This window comes from Bos indicus, chromosome 9, assembly GCF_029378745.1.
Source record: "Bos indicus isolate NIAB-ARS_2022 breed Sahiwal x Tharparkar chromosome 9, NIAB-ARS_B.indTharparkar_mat_pri_1.0, whole genome shotgun sequence".
Lineage (NCBI taxonomy): Eukaryota > Metazoa > Chordata > Mammalia > Artiodactyla > Bovidae > Bos > Bos indicus.
This window is the reverse complement of record NC_091768.1, coordinates 76,157,050-76,176,456: the sequence shown is the minus strand read 5'-3', so window position 1 is coordinate 76,176,456 and position 19,407 is coordinate 76,157,050. Positions and strand designations below refer to the sequence as shown.

The following is a 19,407-nucleotide window of genomic DNA, read 5'->3' as shown; positions in this document are numbered from 1 at the left end:
ACAAAGCAGACAGGTCACAGTGGAGGGTTCTGACAAAACATGGTCCACTGGAGAAGTGAATGGCTAACCACCCCAGTGGTTATTCTTGCTTCAAGAACCCCATGAACAGTATGAAAAGGCAAAAAATATGACACTGGAAGATGAGTCCCCCAGGTCAATAAGTGTTCAATATGCTACTTGGGAGAAACAGTTCCAGAAAGAATAAAGAAGCTGGGCCAAAGCTGGAAACACTCAGTTGTGGATGTGCCTGCTGATGATTTTTGTTTCTTTCTTTTTGGAAGTCAACCCTGAATATTCATTGGAAGGACTGATGCTGAAACTGAAGCTCCAATACTTTGGCTACTTGATGTGAAGAAGCACCTCACTGGAAAAGACCCTGATGCTGGGAAAGATTGAGGGCAGGAGGAGAAGGGGATGGCAGAGGATGAGATGGTTGGATGGCACCACTGACTCAATGGACATGAATCTGAGCAAACCCTGGGGGATAGTGAAGGACAGGGAAGCCCGGTGTGCTGCCGTCCATGGGGTTGCAAAGTCAGAATGACTTAGTGACTGAGCAACAACCTGTGATCATACAAGATGGCCAGCTGGCCCTGGGCTCAATGTCACGGACAAGTGTAATACTCAGTGACTAAGCAGGGGACCAAACACAGCCCATTAATAATGTATTTTCTCCAGCTCTTTTGGTTCCACACCCACCAAGAGGTAGAAAATGCCAGTTGTCTTTTGATGCCCACTGTCCCAGGAGCCTCTTCTGGTATCATTGTCACTTTCTTCCTTCTAACACCGAAAGCAAACCTTTTATCACAGATCCACAACCATAGAAAGTTGCACCGTAGCTTCAACAAACCCTTGCATAGAGAAACAACCTTTACAGCAGTGTCATCAAACATGTTTGCAAATTTTAAATACTATTTTTCACACATTTTAAGTTGACATTTAAATTTCTCAACCATAATTTTAATTCATTGCAAAGGCTGTAATTCTGGCATATTGGAATTAGTACAATTTTAATTAAAACATATCACTCACTTAAAGGTATCCAATAAAATCCAAATACCACACCAATTTGCAAATCAATTTGCAAACCCATCAAAAAATACATGAACAAACTCCTCTTTGCAAAAAGGCTGCACTGTTATCTCCTTGAACTTGTATTTCCATTTTACTCCCCACACAAAATTATCTCTCAATCGAATACGTTTAACACTTGATTTTAAGAATTTTCTCATTATATTTCCCTGCAACAAAAATGTATATAAAGTGATTCTTAAAAATTTCCTCTGGCTGTAAGGCTTAAAATTGTTCCATTTTCTTCTTTGAGCTATCATTACTAATGCACACAACTGATCCAAACAACATTAATAATTACTTATAAGAATGTTAATATAGTTAACATAGAAATTAAAAATTTATGGAAATGTATCTCTAAAGAAATGTACAGGATTTGTCTCTTTCTTCTCAACTAGTTAATATACTGATGAGTGAACACTCTCTACTGTTATAATATGATGACTGAATTATTATATTATAATAATAATATAAATTCCATACATTTTTTTCCCACTTTTAAAGATGCAAGCACTAAGAAACCTTGTTTATATAAGTAAGAAAGGAATGAAGGAGATTCATCATCAACAAAATCTTTTTTCTTTGTTATAACCAGATTAGGTCCTCTTCCAATTTCACTGAAAGACAAGAAATGAAAACTAACCTGCAAAAAGATGTGTGCCTTGGTCATTATATTCATCCCCTTTACCAACACAGACATTAATATTTTCATAGTTCTCTGTAGGTGGGAAGAGGGTTTTGCATCCCAGGACAACACACAAGGGGCAGAGTCAGGATGGGGTAGGAGACAGCTCTGCTGTCCTTTGTCAAGAGGGAGAAGGGTGACTTACTGTAAGAGGTGAGATGGAAAAAGAGACACAGCAAAATCAATTCTGAAGCAAATAATTTTAAGACAGGTTAACTATAGAAACTGGGAACCAGGAAATCATCTCCCTTCAACCATCTATGCCTTTGTATCTCCTGGAGATTTTTTACATTCCTTTGTGTGCATGCATACCCCTGGAATACCCCTCCTCTGGGTAAGAACGTTGCTGCCAGACATTCTATCTGTTCAGAAGAAAAGTACACTTGGTTTGATTAAAGCATGGATTCCGTTATACATGAATTGACTAACACACGAATGTATCAGCCTGTAGCAGGCACTACAGTAGAAGTAATACATTTTCTAAATAAACAGAAGCATAATTCTTTTTTCAATCTACTTGAAGAGAGAGAAAATATGTAATAAATCGTAAGTGTCCTGACAATATAGAAACTATACTCAAAAAACTTAGTTTTTAATAATTGCAAAGAAAAATCTAAAAACAATCCACATGTTTAATAAGAAAATTACCAAATAATTTATGTTGCAACAGCCATATAGTAAAAGAATATGCAATATTTCAAGAACAATGTTCTTCTATAGTGCTGACCAAAAAAACCAAGCAGGAAACAAACCTGTAAATAAAGCCTCATATTAATTTGTAGAAATCTGTATGTGTGTTGGGGGGAAGTCTGTTAAAGAGAAAGTCTGTTAAGAGAATCTGTTAAATTGTTTTCAGTGGTTATTCTAGGTTGGTGTAATGGGCAACTTTCGTATGCTCTTTCCAAATTTCCACAAAAGGCATGTATTTCTCTCACAATGATGGAGGTAGCGGGAGTGGGGAGAGTTGAGGAACTGGGGAAATAGATTTGCTGTCTCAGGACTACTGCAGGTGGCCACAGAGTTTGTGAGATGGTATCCACCCAAGGGGCCAAAGACAGCTTAAATCCATGCCACGCGGGGCAGGACTGCTTCCCCTCAAAGTGAAAGTATCTCCATCGTGTCTGATTCTTTGTGACCCCATGGACTATACAGTCCACAAAATTCTCCAGGCCAGAATACTGGAGTTAGTAGCCATTCCCTTCTCCAGTGGATCTTCCCAACCCAGGGATCAAACCCAGGCCTCCCATAAGGCAGGTGGATTCTTTACCAGTTGAGCCACTAGAGAAACCCAAAGTGGGCGCCGTTTCCTAACTCATGGTGGGAGACTAATCCACAGTCTCCACATCCACAGTCCACGTCCTCACTTAGGTTTTGGTCATTTCTCTCCTTGACCAATTTTATCCTTTCATCCAAGACTTCCACAGCTGGTTCCTTTGGAATACAGATCTCACTGACACTAAGACACTAGTGAAATACCCCGGTTCACAGACGCAGAAAGGTCAACAGTCAGCAACTGCAGTGCTATAAGCCAAAGAGGTTATCTGGGCCGTTCAAGAAAACATGGTGGGCCATTTTTACTTCTACTATATTCTACAACTCCAGTCTCCTTACCTCAGCAAGTGTGGGGGGATCTTGACAATGGTATCCACACCATCGAGGGTTTCTGCAAAAGGAAAATTACGAAGTTAAAAATAAATATGTGAGGACTAGGAATCTAAACTATACATAAATCTCACTATTAGTTTCTCCATCCACCCCCCCCAACAAAATTCCTATAATTATAGTCAATTTTCAACTATCTGCATGCAAATCATCCACACTTAAAAATTCTCTGCCTTTTCTAGCTCACAAGACTTCCTCTCAGAGGTTAAAAATTAGGACGCATTTCCCTTAAAGACAGAGTCAGTTCCTAACCTGAAACACAATGCCAATGTAATCTATTTACAACTGACTAAAAATGCTATATTCTTGCAATAACAATAGAGAAAGGAGAGCTATTTCCTCGAAAATACTGTTTTAATACCTTTAAATAATAACTTATACTTGAGAGACTTTCATGTTCACAAAGCACTTTATGTAACAGCTCATCTCACATTTATGACACAGCAGGTGAAACTTTTCAAAAATCACACAGTACTGAAGAAATCTGATTGGAAGGCTGACACCCAAATCTCATTAACCTCACCTGGATGCTCAACACTACCATTGCTATGGATATTCACACTCTTACAGCCTCCAATTATAGTGATAATGAAACAGTCACTATTCTCTTTCAAAATAAAAGCTTTTCTATTTCAATAGATTTAACAATCCTGCACCCAAGTCCAATGTGTGTTTGTGGGACTGGGAGGTGGTAGGGGAGATGGTTCCCTCAACAAGCAATTCTCTGACACCAGCGGAGTGCCATACAATTTACCTTAACTCTGACACTATCTACCTGGAAAGAACGTAAGACCCCACAGGCTGGGCTCAGTCCTACAAGCCTGTAACACCCACTCCCCCTGCAACCTTCCCACCCCGCCACCTCCACACTTTCAGATGCCAATCTCAAGTCCTGGTTGTCACCTGAGCTTCTGACTGACTGGCTATAAATTAAAATTTCCAAAAACCCCCTCCTTAGGTTTAATTAATTAATTAATTAATTAGGAGCAGCTCAAAGGCCAGGCAGGTGAGTCTGGTCCAGCAGTCAGCAGGGCACAGCCAATATCCAGGATAACTTGATGCTGCTTCCCAAGAAGAGGGTCTGACAGCGAACAACCAAACCGCTGCAGTTTTCCTCATCAGACAGGGAAGTTTATATTTAACTCAAGCTGTGCAACAGTGCCCAACCTTGCAAGTGCTAACCAAGAGTGAGAGGAAAGGGCAAAGAGAAAGTCACAGAGCAGCCATAATGAGCCCTCCCTATTCCAGAAGAGAAGTGGGTAGGAAGTTGCATTGGAGGAAGAAGTGGGCTGGTGTCAGAGGAAGGGGAAGCCCAGGGATCTAAACATGGGTATCGCATTCTCAGAAACTGAACTGAAGTTGCGGCTCTGAAAGTGTTCAACTCCAGGTGGGCTGGGAGTCAGAGAAGAGGGTTCATAGCTAATTCTTGTGAAACACAAACTTTTAGGCTGGGGAAGAGCTGAAGCTTCCCAGGTGGCTCAGTGATAAAGAATCTGCCTGCCAATGCAGAAGCCACAGGAGACGTGGGTTCAATCCCTGGGTTGGGAAGATACTCTGGAGAAGGAAATGGCAACCCACTCCAGTATTCTTGCCTGGGAAGTTCCATGGATAGAGGAGCCTGGCAGGCTCCAGTCCATGGGGTCACAAAGAGTTGGACACGACTAAGCACACACCCACTATGGGAGCTGAAACTTCAAAGGAGACAGAAAAACTCAAGAGTCAGGCTCAAAACCGGCAGGGTGAGGGCACAAGGCCAAGGTCAGGTAGATGCCCAGAGTGGCCAAGAGAACCTATAAGAGGGATGTGAGAGCGGTCTGTTACACTCTGAGGTCTGAGTACCTTATTCTTCAATAGGTGGAAGGACAGAGGAGAAGACTGGAGTGAGCTGAAGAGTGAGCAGGAAAGGAGGATGTGGACACAAACACTACATCCACTTTTTAAGCAGTTTGGCTGTGAAGGTAGCAGACACTGAGGTTGGAAGGAAGAGCAGGTGGAAAGACGAGAGGATGAGGTTACATAGACCAGCCTTCTTCCTTAACTTGGTGTTCCAACTTCTAATTTTCTTTCTCTTCTCCATTTTCTAAATCAATTCAACAGGAGCGCCTGGTGTATGCAAAACACTCAAAGTTTCTAAAAGACGCGTAATCCAGTTCTAATGATCTGCCCTTCTATTCCATCCTGCCATTTCCAGCTCCCACACCTCCAGGACTGCCAGTCCTTGAAGGAGAATCTTCTCTCAGGCCCTCCACACAGTGGCCCAGTCCCTTTTTCTTTTTCTATTCCTTAGACCATTTCCTCACTGACAAGAAAAGTATATAACCTAGATAGCTCAAAATAGAGAAAAAATACACACATACTCCTTGCCAGTTAGTATGCAGCCATTAAGAAAACCGATTTTCAGAAAATGCTGAAGTTAAAATAAAAAATAACTAACAATCCACTATATGTGGTAAAAAACCTTTTGCAGAAGGGAAATACTCCAAAATATGATTAGTGTTTTCTATGGGTGATGAGATTATTTTCTTTATAGTGTTTGACTATTTTTCAATATTCTAAAATGAACATATATAACTTTTGTAACTAGAAAAAAAAGATTACTATCACTTAAAACCCAAATAAGTCATTAACATGTTGATTTATTTATGTATTGAACATGTGGCTCTCATATTCTAGGTGCACAAACAAGCCTAAGTGACAGTCCCTATGCTAGGGAAGCTCATGTCTACACTGCGGACATGTGTTGCTTTGGCTGACCACCATCCACTCACCTGCCTCTCAAGTTGCAAACCCTAATTTTGTTCTAAGGAAGCCATCTTTGGCTGACTCTGGGATTTCAGTGGGCCTTGTAGGCAGCTAGCCTGTTTCACTCCTTAGGTAGAGGACTGGTTCAGGGATACACACTCAACTCATCAACACCAAGGACTGGGCAGGAGTGACTGCAAGAGCTCCACTCCCTTCGGATGATCCGATGATTGGCCAAGTGGGAAGTGACCCCCTTCTCCTGTAATGGCCTAAATGTGGAGATGTGCGCTCTCTCCTACGAGAGTTTTAGTGGTAGATGACTCCTCTCCCCTGTTATGATCTAAATGTCTTTCTCCTATAACAGTCCAAGTGGGAGATGACCTCTTTCTTCTGATACGGACTAAGCGTGAAGATGACCCCTCTCTCCCATGGTAGCTTTTATAAGAATGACTCTCTCCTGGGGTGGTCTAAATGTCATGGTGATCCCTCTCGCTTATAATGGCCCAAGTATAAGATGACTACTTTCTCTTGAGATGCTCTAAGTATGGAAACAACCCCTTTTTCCCATGAGGGTCTAAGTGGGGGACGAGCCCTCTTTCCTGAGATGGTCTAAGTGTGCTGATTGATGAACTCAAAGCTTTGGAGACTCATGTTGAGTGTGTTTGTCATCCCAAAAGAGCAGAGTAAGATCCCTGTAACAGTATCTAATCCCTGAACCAAACTCAACCCACAGCTAGCCTTCCAAGGGCTGTTTAGTTCATAGACTGAAAACATTCTATTTTGCTTTAAGTCTGCTTGAATTGTTTCTTTTTGTCTCCTAAATCCAATATATTTCTCAATCATCCTGCCCCTAAAAGAGTAGCTGTGGGCATAACCAACATTAATCCCCAAAAGCAGGTGCTCTAAGAGGATCCTGAGGGCAGAGCTAAGAGCCCAGAGAAGCACCGATTCACTTGCAGAGCTCAGGGGAGCCTTCATATGTGAGCTGAGCCTTGGGAGTCTGGAAAGGTAAGCCGTGGCAGAAGGACTAGCATGAGCCCAGGCAGAGGAAAATGCAGCACACAGCATGTACAAGAAAGTATATGGCTTACTGGGGACCGATGAACCCCTGCTGTGAGGGCGCCAGGAAAGAAGGCTGGGGCTAGATTCCAAAGAGCATTCTAAGGAATTCACACTTTAAAAAAACAGTATGGGGATTGAGGAGTCAAAAGTATTTTATAGCAAAAAAAAAAAAAAAAAGATGGAACAGTGGAAAATGGACTGGAGTGGGAAAGAGAACAGGAAGCCATACCTTGATGTCTTTGTTTCTGCAGCTTTCTCCCTCCAACATACCCTCCTAACAAGCTAATTACAGGGAGGAAGCATTTTATTCATTTTTCTCTCCCCACCGCTCAGTACAGAGGAGGTCTTAATAAATCTTTGCTACACAAGCAAAGAAAAGCAGAAACCTACAGCTTACCCATTCTTCAAGTCCAATTGACTTCAAAAGCCCACCAACTCATACCAGTCCCCCCAACCCCCACCCCTGACCCCACATTCACTCCCTCTTCTTTGATCTGTTTTCCTGGTTTACTCCTTCCAACCTGCACAATGAATGCTCCGCAGCACTGTTGTTTAACTGTTTCATGCACTCCCATCTCTTGCTGAGAACGGCCCCCGGGAAAAGAATCCCATTTACTCTTCCCATCAGGCTGAACTCCAGGCTCTGCTCACATTATCTAGCTGCCTCAGCTCCAGGCTTTTTCTTCAAGGACCTAAACTAGGTAACATTGAACTTTAACTTAAAAAGACGTAGAGTATCAAAATCCAAACATTAAAAATGCTAGATTCCTCTCCTCCCCCATGCTATCTAAATCTGCTTAACTTACAGCAAAATAATAACAAGTACACGTAAGAGCCTGTCTAGAGTGCAGTCAGGAGCTGCTAGATTATGTTACCCGGACATCTGTGACCTTTCATTTGAAGCCTTTGAGAATCTACCCCATCACTCGACTGATGACAATGGCAATGCAAAAACAGTACTGTGGCTTTAAGTGCCTTGCTGCTCACTTGTGTATCTGGTCCTTTTTTTTTCCCCCTCTAACAGTAAACAAATGGTCAAGTTCTGATTCTGCCTACAAGATAAACTTCCTAGATAACATTCTAGAAAATTTTGTGATGACAGAGGTTAAAAAAAAAAAAGTGATGGTCTGTGAACACACATTCAAACATATGTGAATTCAGATCTTCTAAATACTAACCAAGATGCGTAGAGTACCAACAGAATTCTCCATTTAGTAGAAAACCTGCTAACGGCCCTTCCCAGGCTGAGTGTCACAACAAACACTGATGGCTTTTTGGTTGAGAGAGAAAGGGATTCAATTTTCTGTTTTGACTGGGTAGCAACTGAGGAATCACACGCAGGCTTGGGGAAGGCCAGGGGCCCACAGAGCTGCCCTGGTTTCTTATTGGCCCTTCCTTTTCTCCCTCCTCAAGCATCACTATTACCCCCAAGTACGCTCCTGACCCCCCTAAATTCCCATCCAGACAATTTTGATTGCCCACATTCTTGCCTAATTGAATGTTTTGCCGTTTTCTCCGAGGTTGAGTTCTACAATCCGAGTCTGACAATAAACACAAATTTGCTACCTGGAACTTATTTCAGTGCTTGCAGAGTTCACAAATCTTAAAATCAAATCTGTCTGAAGGGCAGACAACAATGGAACTGCAGAGGTAACGCCATCCCACCTGTATGTTATTTTTCATTTACAATAACCACGAAAGCTAATACTTAACAAGCTGGCCTCTATCAGGAAAAAGCAAATAAGCTGTTCCTTCCTGGTTACACTCGCCAAGGTACTGGAGACCGCGGCTGACGGTTCAACTTCCCTCTAAACCACAGGCGCTTTGGAATCAGGCCGGTGTTTTCCCACCAGCTTGTGATCCGAACTCGGAGATGGGTGACAGTCGTCCGTCGCGCAGGGGACGTGAAGAAAGGGGCCGCCAGGAGGGGAGCACGGCGGTTCCCCATTAAGGTTTGGGAGAAGATCAAGAGACCAGAAGGTAGGCGGATAGATGTACACGCCCGAATCCAAATTCGCACATCACCCATCAATTCTCCGAGGCAACTCTCGCAATTGCGCGAAAAAGCATCGGTCACAGCTGCTCAGCGAAAGCCCCCCACAGAGTGGCCATCACAGCCCTCCCCGGCGCGGCCCTCCGGGACCGCCGGCAGGTGCCCGGCGCCCCGCTCGGCGCGCTTACCCAGGGCCCAGGTGCAGCTCTCTTTGATGGCTTTGTACTTGCTCCCGGACGCCTCCTTCTGCAGCTTCCTTAGGATCTCTTCCATCTTGACCTCTGCCGCGGGCCAGCCGCCGACAGCTAGGGGAGCGCGAGCGAGGCCCGGCGGGGACGCCGCCGCCACCGCAGCCCGGCCCTGGGCGCCTGGGCGGCCGCTGCGCTCACTCTGCTCCGGCCCGGCACGGCGGCTGATGAATCACGCCCGCTCCATGCCGCCGCCGCGTCAGGCCCGGAGCCCCGCCCGCCGCTCCGCCCGCAGGGTCAGGTGCGCCCCGCGCGCCGCGATGGAGACGGCGGGCTGGGGAGCGGAGGCCGAGACCCGGGGCGACCCCCGGGGCACAGGGGCTCGCGGAAAGCTGGTGGCGGATGTCCTGGGCTGTCTCGCCGGCCGGGCGTTGGCCGGGCTCGGCCCGAGGGAGCGTCTGGTGGCGGCGGGCAGCGGGCGGGGAGGAGCCTCGTCGTTGCCCCCGCCTCCCCGCCCCATCCCGGGCGGGCGGAGTTGGGGCTGTTCGGCTTCGACTAGAGGAGCCCCCCCACCTCCGGCGCCTGGTGTTGTCGCACCGCCCGCGGCATCCGGCGGTCCAGGCTCATTAGTTCTGGGCCGCCCTTGGTGCCAGGCTCGGGCGCTACCTGTGAACAGACTGATTCTGCCCAACCATGTACTCCACACCATCTCACGTGTGCGTGTGTGTGTGTCATGGTAGGATTAACATCCCCACTATACACAGGAGGAAACCAGGTGTGAACCAGGGCTGTGTGTGTGCGTGTGTGTGTGTCATGGTAGGATTAACATCCCCACTATACACAGGAGGAAACCAGGTGTGAACCAGGGCTGTGTGTGTGTGTGTGTGTGTATGGTAGGATTAACATCCCCGTTATACACCCGTTATACAAGAGGAAATCAAGCCCAGAGAGGTTAAGGTACTTCCCAAACCAACAAAATTTGGACTCTTGAATCCAAAACCCTTTAAAAAATTTCTCCTCCTTCCCTTTCCAATCCTCTGTTGACCTGAGTTGTTATCCTCTGAAGAAAAAAAAAAGGGGGGGGGGTGGCGGTGCATAGGAGACCACGAAGCAGAGAGCTATCCAACTTAGGTGTGGGGGTGGGAGAGGGTGGACAGAGAAAGCTTTGGCAATGAAGAACCTTCAGGCAGAACTTGGGAGCCGACAAGGGTGGCCGGATCGGAACAGGCAGCCTGAGGCAGAGTCTCAGATCTTAGGAGAGTGCTTCAGTCACTTCAAGTCCTTCACTGATGGAGGCCCTAGGATGGATGTTGGAAGAAAAAGGGAGCGGAAAGCAGGAGTCTTATTTGGAGTCTCTCCCCCCGACCCTCTTGTGAAAGCTGTGATTGGGAACTCAGAAAGGATTCTGGGCGTTTTTGTTTTTCTTTAGAAATTTAGCTGTAGTGGTACTGAGGAAGTAAAATTGCAGAGGAGTAGACAGGCAGCTGGAAAAGAGTCAGAAGATTCTTCAGTGATCTAGAAATACATTAAGCCAAGGGTAGATGGAAAGGAATAGAGGAAAATACAGCAAGAGATCTTTGAATTGAAGCCATAGGATTTACTGACTGATTGGGATGGTAATATATGGGATGACTTCCAGGTTTATTATTTGGAAAATGGGAGGGTAATGGTTCCATCCTGTAAGTTAAAGAAGAAAGGAAGAGAAGGGTTTGGACTCCAGGGAGTATATGAGTTCAGTTGTGAACAAGTTCAGTTTGAAATGGCAATTAGGATATCCATAGGGTGTTTGGTGCCTCCCTTGTGTCTCAGCTGATAAAAGAATCCACCTGCAGTGTGGGAGACCTGGGTTCCAGCCCTGGGTTGGGAAATTCCCCTGGAGAAGGGAAAGGCTACCCACTCCAGTATTCTAGCCTGGAGAATTCCATGGACTGTATAGTCCATGGAATCACAATGAGTCAGATAGGACTGAATGACTTTCATTCGCTCATAGGGTGTTTTATTTATGGGTAGGAACTAAGGATAGGACTCTGTGATAGAAAAGAGGATTTGAAGCCACTAGATAGGGAGAATTGCTGATGTCTAGAGTTGGACACGACTGAGGGACTTCACTTTCACTTTTCACTTTCATGCATTGGAGAAGGAAATGGCCACCCACTCCAGTGTTCTTGCCTGGAGAATCCCAGGGACAGGGGAGCCTGGTGGGCTGCCCTCTATGGGGTTGCACAGAGTCGGACACAACTGATGCGACTTAGCAGCAGCAGCAGCAGCAGGATTTGACAAAGGTTACTGGGAGGGAGTAGATAAAATGGAAAGAGCACAATGCCAGAAGGACGCTGGGGGACCTCTTACCCTCAGATGATGGACAGAGGAGCATGTGCCCACAGAGGAGACTGAAAAGGAATAGTTAGAAACCTGTGGTTCAGAAGGGCAGTGAGGAAAGGGAGTGTCATGGGACGGTGTCCAACAGATGGGAGGGAGGTGTTCAGACTGCTCCCTAAGTCCACTTGGTAGTGAGGAGGCAAAACTTGCAAGGTCCTAGACCCCTAGGGACCCGCCACTCATCCACACACCTCATAATGCCATCATTTGAAGAAAGGTTTCCAGTGCTAAGAAAAAAATTTAAAAACATTGTAGTCAATATAATTATGTAAGACTACATTTTTAACTGTTTGGAAATAGTATATATATACTATACACACACATATGTGCATACATCACAGCTTTATACCGTATAGAAAAGTAGATTACAAATGTGTTAAGGAGTTAAATTTAAGAACGGATCCATAAAAGGTTTAGAAGAAAATGTAAGTGAATATACTTATCTTAATGCATTCAAATTATTTTCAATAGAGCAGCTAAGGAAGAAACTGGCAAAAGGGAAAGGTAAACAGATTTGAGTATTTTATTCAATATATAGAAGCTTTATATTAAAAGTTCCACACAAAGAATAAAAAGCAAATGACACTCTGAGGAGCAGACTAAAGAGAAAAGAGAGTAACATCTTTTAATTTTATGTGGTTAAGTTTTTTACTTTTTTAAAGATTATTCATTATTTTTATAATTAAAAACAAACTCAATTATACACTAGGAAAATAATATTTTAGAGATAAAATGATTTAAAATACCTTTGTATAAAAGCTTTTGGGGCTTCCCAGGTGACCTCAATGGTAAAGAATCTGCCTGCCAATGCAGGAGACACATGAGATGCAGGTTCAGTGCCTGGGTGGGGAAAATCCTCTGCGAAAGGAAATGGCAACCCACTCTAGTACTCTTGCCTGGGAAATGCCATGGACAGAGGAACCTGGCAGGCTACAATCCATGGAGTTGCAAAAGAGTCAGACACGATGCAACAATAATAAAAGCTTTTACAAAGTATTAAAAAAAAAGATGCACACTTTAAAACAATAGGTGATAATATGAAGTCAGTTCACAGAGGAATGAATACAAATGACTTACAATTCAAGCAAGCACTTTAAAAGTAAGCACTTTTAAATAAAAGGTAATTTTTGTTTTAATAAAATTAGCTGAGAGATTTTACATACAATTGCCTACTGTTAGCAAGGAGCTGGCCAATTAGGTCCTCTCATGTTATGGGTGCTGGTGGAGGGGGCCTTGGTACCCAGTCCTGGAGGGGTTCTGGATATAGCAGAGATACGGCTCCAGGCCAGAAATCCAACTTTTAGGAATTCATCCTAAGCAAGTGATTATGGAAGTGAATAAAGGTTTTTGTTTGTTTGTTTGTTTTAAAGGATTTTCGTGTGTTGTTCAGTTACTTTTAAAAACTGAAAACTATCTAAACAGAAAAATGGATAATTTATGATGTATACATTCATAAAGCAGCAAAAAGTAGCCTTTAAGAATAATATGGAAGAAAAAAAATAATTCAGGAGAGGAATATTGAATGACTTTAAAAGCAGTTCTTACTGTATAGAAATAGAAGGTTGTAAAATGCTAGGTACTTCTTTGCACTAAGTGGGCCCAGTTGTATTATTTAAATATTTGATGCATGTAGTTTTAAAATACAGACATACATATATAAATGCAAAATAAACATAAACTATTAACAGTGTTTATCTCTGATGTGGTTATAGGTGAGTTTATTTTTTCCTTGAACACTTTTATTTTTATGATTACAAATTATTTTTTAAGTGGTGGGAAAATGAAATAAAAGTATCCAGGCAACAAGATAAACACAGCCAAGGATTCGATGGATGGGAGTTTAGTCAGGAGACTTGCCCCAGAAGAATCACAGGGGAGGCCTGGTTGTAGTGGATTAAGAGCAAGTAGAAACATGTCTAAACAATCCACTCAAAATGTTGTCTGTGAAGGAAGAGTATGAGAGTTAAAAGACCCTTTTTAACATGTATACCTGTGGCAGATTCATTTTGATATTTGGCAAAACTAATACAATTATGTAAAGTTTAAAAATAAAATAAAATTTTTTAAAAAATTAAAAAAAATAAAATAAAAATAAAAAGATGAGAAATTTGGGGGAGGGGAGATAAATTATGAGTTTGGGACTAATATATACACACTGCTATCTATAAAATAGATAAACAACAAGGACATACTGTATAGCACAGGAAACTATACTCAATATCCTGTAATGCCCTTTAATGGAAAAGAATCTAAAAAGAACACATGAATCACTGAATCACTTTGCTGTACACCTGAAACTAACACGATCTTGTAAATTACGTGTACTTCAATAAAACACCTTAAACAAAACAAAACAAAAAAATGTCAGCTTACACTAGAAAACGTCCTTTGCATCCACCCAGTATACATATAGGTATGTGAATAGCTAGATTAAAAAACTCAAACAACAGTGTTACTTCTAAAACAATAGCTATTGTTAAATAAAGTAGAAATATTAGTGCTCTCATTAAGCAGAATCACATAACCTGTGTCTGCTCACATCTGCCTAATAAGTATTCTGTGTGTTCTATAGCCAGCATTCTTGCCTGAAGAATCCCATGGGCAGAGGAGCCTGGTGGGCTGCTGTCCTTGGGGTCACAAAGAGTTGGACACGACTGAGTGACTCCTAGAACCACAAGTGTGTTTAAGAGAATGTGTTATCACGGAGAAGTATATTTTTAATTTCTTAGCTGATTTATCAAGAATCTATTCTACTTTTATTTCATTTTCTCACCACTTAAAAAATAATTTGTAATCATAAAAATAAAAGTGTTCAAGGAAAAAAAAACTCACTTAAAACCCCATCAGAGAAAAAGACTGTTAATAGTTTATGTTCATTTTCCATTTATATATGTATGTATGTATTTTAAAACTTATACATGCATCTATATCAAATGTTTAAGGAGTACAACTGTGCTCATTTATTGCAAAGAAGTACATAACATTTTACAACCTTCTATTTCTATACAGTAGAAACTGCTTTTCATGTCATTCAATATTCCTCTCCTGAATTACTCTTTTTTTTTCTTCCACATTATTCTTAAAGGCTATATACCTTGCTGCTTTATGAATACATACATCAAATTATTTATCCATTTCTCTAAAGAGTCATAACCTACTTATGCCAGGAATAGATTTTTCAGAAACTTTGTAATTTTCTCTCTTGCCACGTATGTGTAACTAAATATGATACTAACACTTTTTCATTAACTGACCTGAACTAAAGCTGGTGAATTTATGTCTTTTATTCTTTCTTTGAAAATATTTGAGGATCTTACAAACAAGTTTACATTTATAAGTTTGTGTGTGTGTATAATTTTTAGCTTTCATTTGCAAAAATATTGCAAATAATAAATTTTCAATGGTTTTGAGTATTTGACAAACTATACTTAATCTTTATTTAAAAGGCTTGAGTTTTTTTAGACTAGCTTAAATTTTAAAATTTAATGATTAAAAGAAATATTTTTCTCAATGTTGTCACTATTTATAGGGCTAGATCTGGCAGTTCAGTCAGAACATGCTTCTGTGCTTTTTACATTGTTGTTCTCATTTCTTCTAATAAAAAACTATTTGAAGATAACTTATACAAATTTGTGGAGAAGGAAATGGCAACCCACTCCAGTATTCTTGCCTAGAAAGTCCCATGGAGCGAGGAGCCTGATGGGCTACAGACCATGGGGTTGCAAAGAGTCAGACATCACTAAGCACAGTCATACAAGTTTGATTAAAATGTACAGTTATTGCAAAGCCAAAAAATGCCTAACAATTACACCTAATTCAAAAAACACATAACCTAAACTTGATGGAAAGTCTTATTATCCTGACCAATAGCAGATAAATTCTTCTAAACTTCACTTCATGATTAACTGTAAGTTCCACTGACACACATTAAACTAAAAAACATTGACTTCCAGATACAATTATGGTCAAATCCAGAAAATCAAACCAGATACCAATGAACAGAAGAGTGAATGGCCAGTTGGCTCCCAGACAGTGCATATAGTCATTACATCTCCTCTACCAGCTGTCACTCAGCTCAGTATTTGCTGCGATGTGGACAGCAACACTTAAAATATATATACACATGGCATTCTGATAGTGAAGTTTACACATTACTTCATTTCTGAAAAGAATATGATCTGATGAAACGGTAATTGATTTCACAATCCACTAATGAGTAGAGGGTTTCCCAGGTGGCACCGCGGTAAAGAATCTGCCTGCTAATGCAGGATATGCAGGTTCAATTCCTGGGTTGGGAAGATCCTTTGGAGGAGGAAATGGCAACCATTCTAATACTCCTGCCTGAAAAATTCCACAGAGAGGGGACCCTGGCAGTCTACAGCCCATGGGTTCCCAAAGAGTTGGACACAACTGAGTGACTGAGCATGCAAAATTACACATAACATTATAAACAATAAAGTAAATAAACCCCAAAAGCTTGATACCAGCTCATTAATAAAATTTTAATGAACATTCTTTTCATAGTTGTGATAAATCTGTGTGTTTAGATGTGTATGCTGCTGCTGCTGCTGCTAAGTCGCTTCAGTCGTGTCCAACTCTGTGCAACCGCATAGAAAGCAGCCCACCAGGCTCCCCCGTCCCTGGGATTCTCCAGGCAAGAACACTGGAGTGGGTTGCCATTTCCTTCTCCAATGCATGAAAGTGAAAAGTGAAAGTGAAGTCACTCAGTTGTGTCCGACTTCCAGCTACCCCATGGACTGCAGCCTACCAGGCTCCTCCTTCCATGGGATTTTCTAGGCAAGAGTACTGGAGTGGGGTGCCATTGCCTTCTCCTTAGATGTGTACATGTAGGTGCAAATATTGATGTGAGTGCATGTGTTATAAGTCACTTCAGTTGTGTCTGACTCTTTGTGACCTTATGACTGTAGCCTGCCAGGTTCCTCTGTCCATGGGATTCTCCAGGCAAGAATACTGGAGTGGGTTGCCATGCCCTCCTCCAGGGGATCTTCCCAATTCAGGGATCAAACCTGCATCTTCTGCATTGGCAGGTGGATTCTTTACCATTGAGCCACCTGGGAATTCCAAATATTGATGTAGTTTTATGCAAATGAGGTAACATTATACATGTTCTTAAACATTCTGTTTCTTTTTACTCAATGTTTTGTCACAGACATGTCTTCCTTTTTAATGGCTGTTTATCATTTGGTGGCTCAGATGATAAAGCGTCTGCCCGCAATGCAGGAGACCCGGGTTCAATCCCTGGGTTGGGAATATCCTGGAGAAGGAAATAGCAACCCACTCCAGTATTCTTGCCTGGAAAATTCCATGGATAGAGGACCCTGGTAGGCTACAGTCCATGGGGTTGGAAAGGGTGGGACACAACTGAGCGACTTCACTTTCACTTTTATTATTTCTGTTATATGACCCATCTATATTGTTGGTTCCAATTTTTACTATTGTAAAGAAGACTTCAATGAACACTTAGTTATTACATTACCTCCCTACTTCCCCACATACTTTCCTAAAGTAAAATCCGAAATGTGGAAGTGCTGAGTCAAAAAGCATACACAGTTAAAGGGCCTGCCAACTTATTGCCAGAATATGTTCAAGGAATATAGATGTTTGCTTCCACCAACAGTACAGGAGAGAATCTATATTGTTATTCTTCAGCATCATGGTGTATTGAAAATTACTCAGAAGTTTAGAGAAAGAAACCTACCTCATATTATGGAAGCATTTATTATTCCTCATCAATGTGTCCATTTGAGATTCTGATTCTGAAGCAAGCACCAAGAAGAAGGAAGGGACATAGTCTGGAGACAAGAATGCTCCATTTACAACTTCAACTGTACACTGACTAAAGATCTCAGACAGCACAATGAAAAACATGCAAGAATTAGAAAAGGAATAAATGAAATAGCCATTATGTATAGATGATACAATTACATACAAGGAAACTTTAAAAGATCTTACAGATAAATGTTCAAAATTAATAAGGGTTTAGCAAGGTTTCTAGATGTAGTATTAATAGTTAATAATGTAGTATTAATAATTAATTAACAAGACAATTTGGATTTCTATTTTCCAGCAAAAAAAAAAAAACAAAATTAGTAGCATAAATTAATATAAAGCAACTAGGAATAAATAGAAGGAAATGTGTGCAAGCCCTTTGTTCAGAATACTCAAAGTCTTTATTAAAGAATTTTAAGGGGATCCAAGAAAATGAAGAGACATACCTCATTTCCTGTAAAGAAGATAAAATGTTGAATAATAAGCAATTCTAGTGAAATTTCCAACAGATGTTTTCTTGGAGCAGAAATGGATGAATTTAAAATTCATTTGGCCCTTTTGTCATAAGTTAATTTAACATATGGGTGGGCTTATTTCTGGGCTCTTTCCTGGATTCCACTGATCTATGTGTCTATTTTTATGCCAATACCATACTGTTTTAATTGCTATAACTTTGAATATAGTTAATGTAATATGGTGAAGAATATACAATGGGGAAAGAATTGTCTCTTCAGTATATGGTTTTGAAAAAAACTGAACAGTGACATACAAAAGAATGAAACTTGACCACTATCTTATATCATACACAAAAATTAACTAGAAATGAATGAAAGATTTGAACATGAGACCTGAAGCCATAAAACCCCTAGAAGAAAATATAGGCCATACACTCCTTAATGTAGATCTTGACAATGATTTTTTGAATCTGACACCAAAAGCAAAAGCATTTTCAAAAGCAAAAATCAACAACTAGGACTATACCAAACTAAAAGGCTTCTACCCAGCGAAGGAAACTATCAACAAAATGAAAGGGCAGCCTACTGAATGGAAGAAAATATTTGCAAATTATGTATCTGTTAAGGGGTTTCTATTGAAAATGTATAAAAGCTCATATTACTCAACTGCAAAAAAAAAATTCATTTAGAAAATTGGCAGAGGACCTGAATAAACATTTTTCCAAAGAAGACATACAGATGGCCAATAGATACATGAAAAGATGCTCAACATCACTGCTTATCAGGAAAATGCAAATCAAAACCACAAAGAGATATAACCTTACACCTGTTAGAATGACTATTATTAAAAAGGTAAGAACTAACAAGTACTGATGAGGATGTGGAACAAAGGGTACACTTGTGCATTGTTGGTGGAACGTAAATTGGTGCAGCCACTGTGGGGAACAGTACAGAAGTTCCACAAAAATTTAAAAATAGAACTACCGTACACTCTAGCAATTCCACTTCTTGGTAGTTATCTGAAGAAAACGAAAACACTAACTCAAAAAGATATATGAACCCCCATGTTCATTGCAGCATTATTTAAAATAGGCAAGATATGGAACAACCTGAGTATCCACTAATGGGTGAATGGATAAAGAAGATGTGGTGTATATACATAATAGAATTTTATTCAGTCATAAAAAAGAATGAGACTTGCCATCTGTGACATTATGGATGGACCTCAAGGGCATTACACTAAGTAAAGTAAGTCATACAGAAAAAGACAAATGCAATATGATCTCACTCACTTGTATGTGCAATCTAAAAAATCCCCCAAAGCAAAAGCCACCAAGCTCATGGATACAGAGAACAGATGGTGGTGACCAGGGGCAGAGG

The 19,407-nt window shown here is 41.3% G+C and overlaps 1 protein-coding gene across 2 annotated transcripts in view; it reads right to left on the bottom strand.

The window, feature by feature from the left end:
• ARFGEF3 (ARFGEF family member 3) overlaps positions 1–9,866 on the bottom strand; it is a 174,278-nt gene extending 164,412 nt beyond the window's left edge. For both annotated transcript variants that reach the window (XM_070796259.1, XM_070796260.1), the window contains exons 1-2: positions 9,404–9,866; positions 3,368–3,419 (exon numbers count right to left, since the gene is read on the bottom strand). In XM_070796259.1, coding sequence (XP_070652360.1) covers positions 3,368–3,419; positions 9,404–9,488 — 137 coding nt within the window. In that variant the 5' untranslated portion in view covers positions 9,489–9,866. The remainder of the gene's footprint in view (positions 1–3,367; positions 3,420–9,403) is intronic.
• Positions 9,867–19,407: the final 9,541 nt, after the last annotated feature.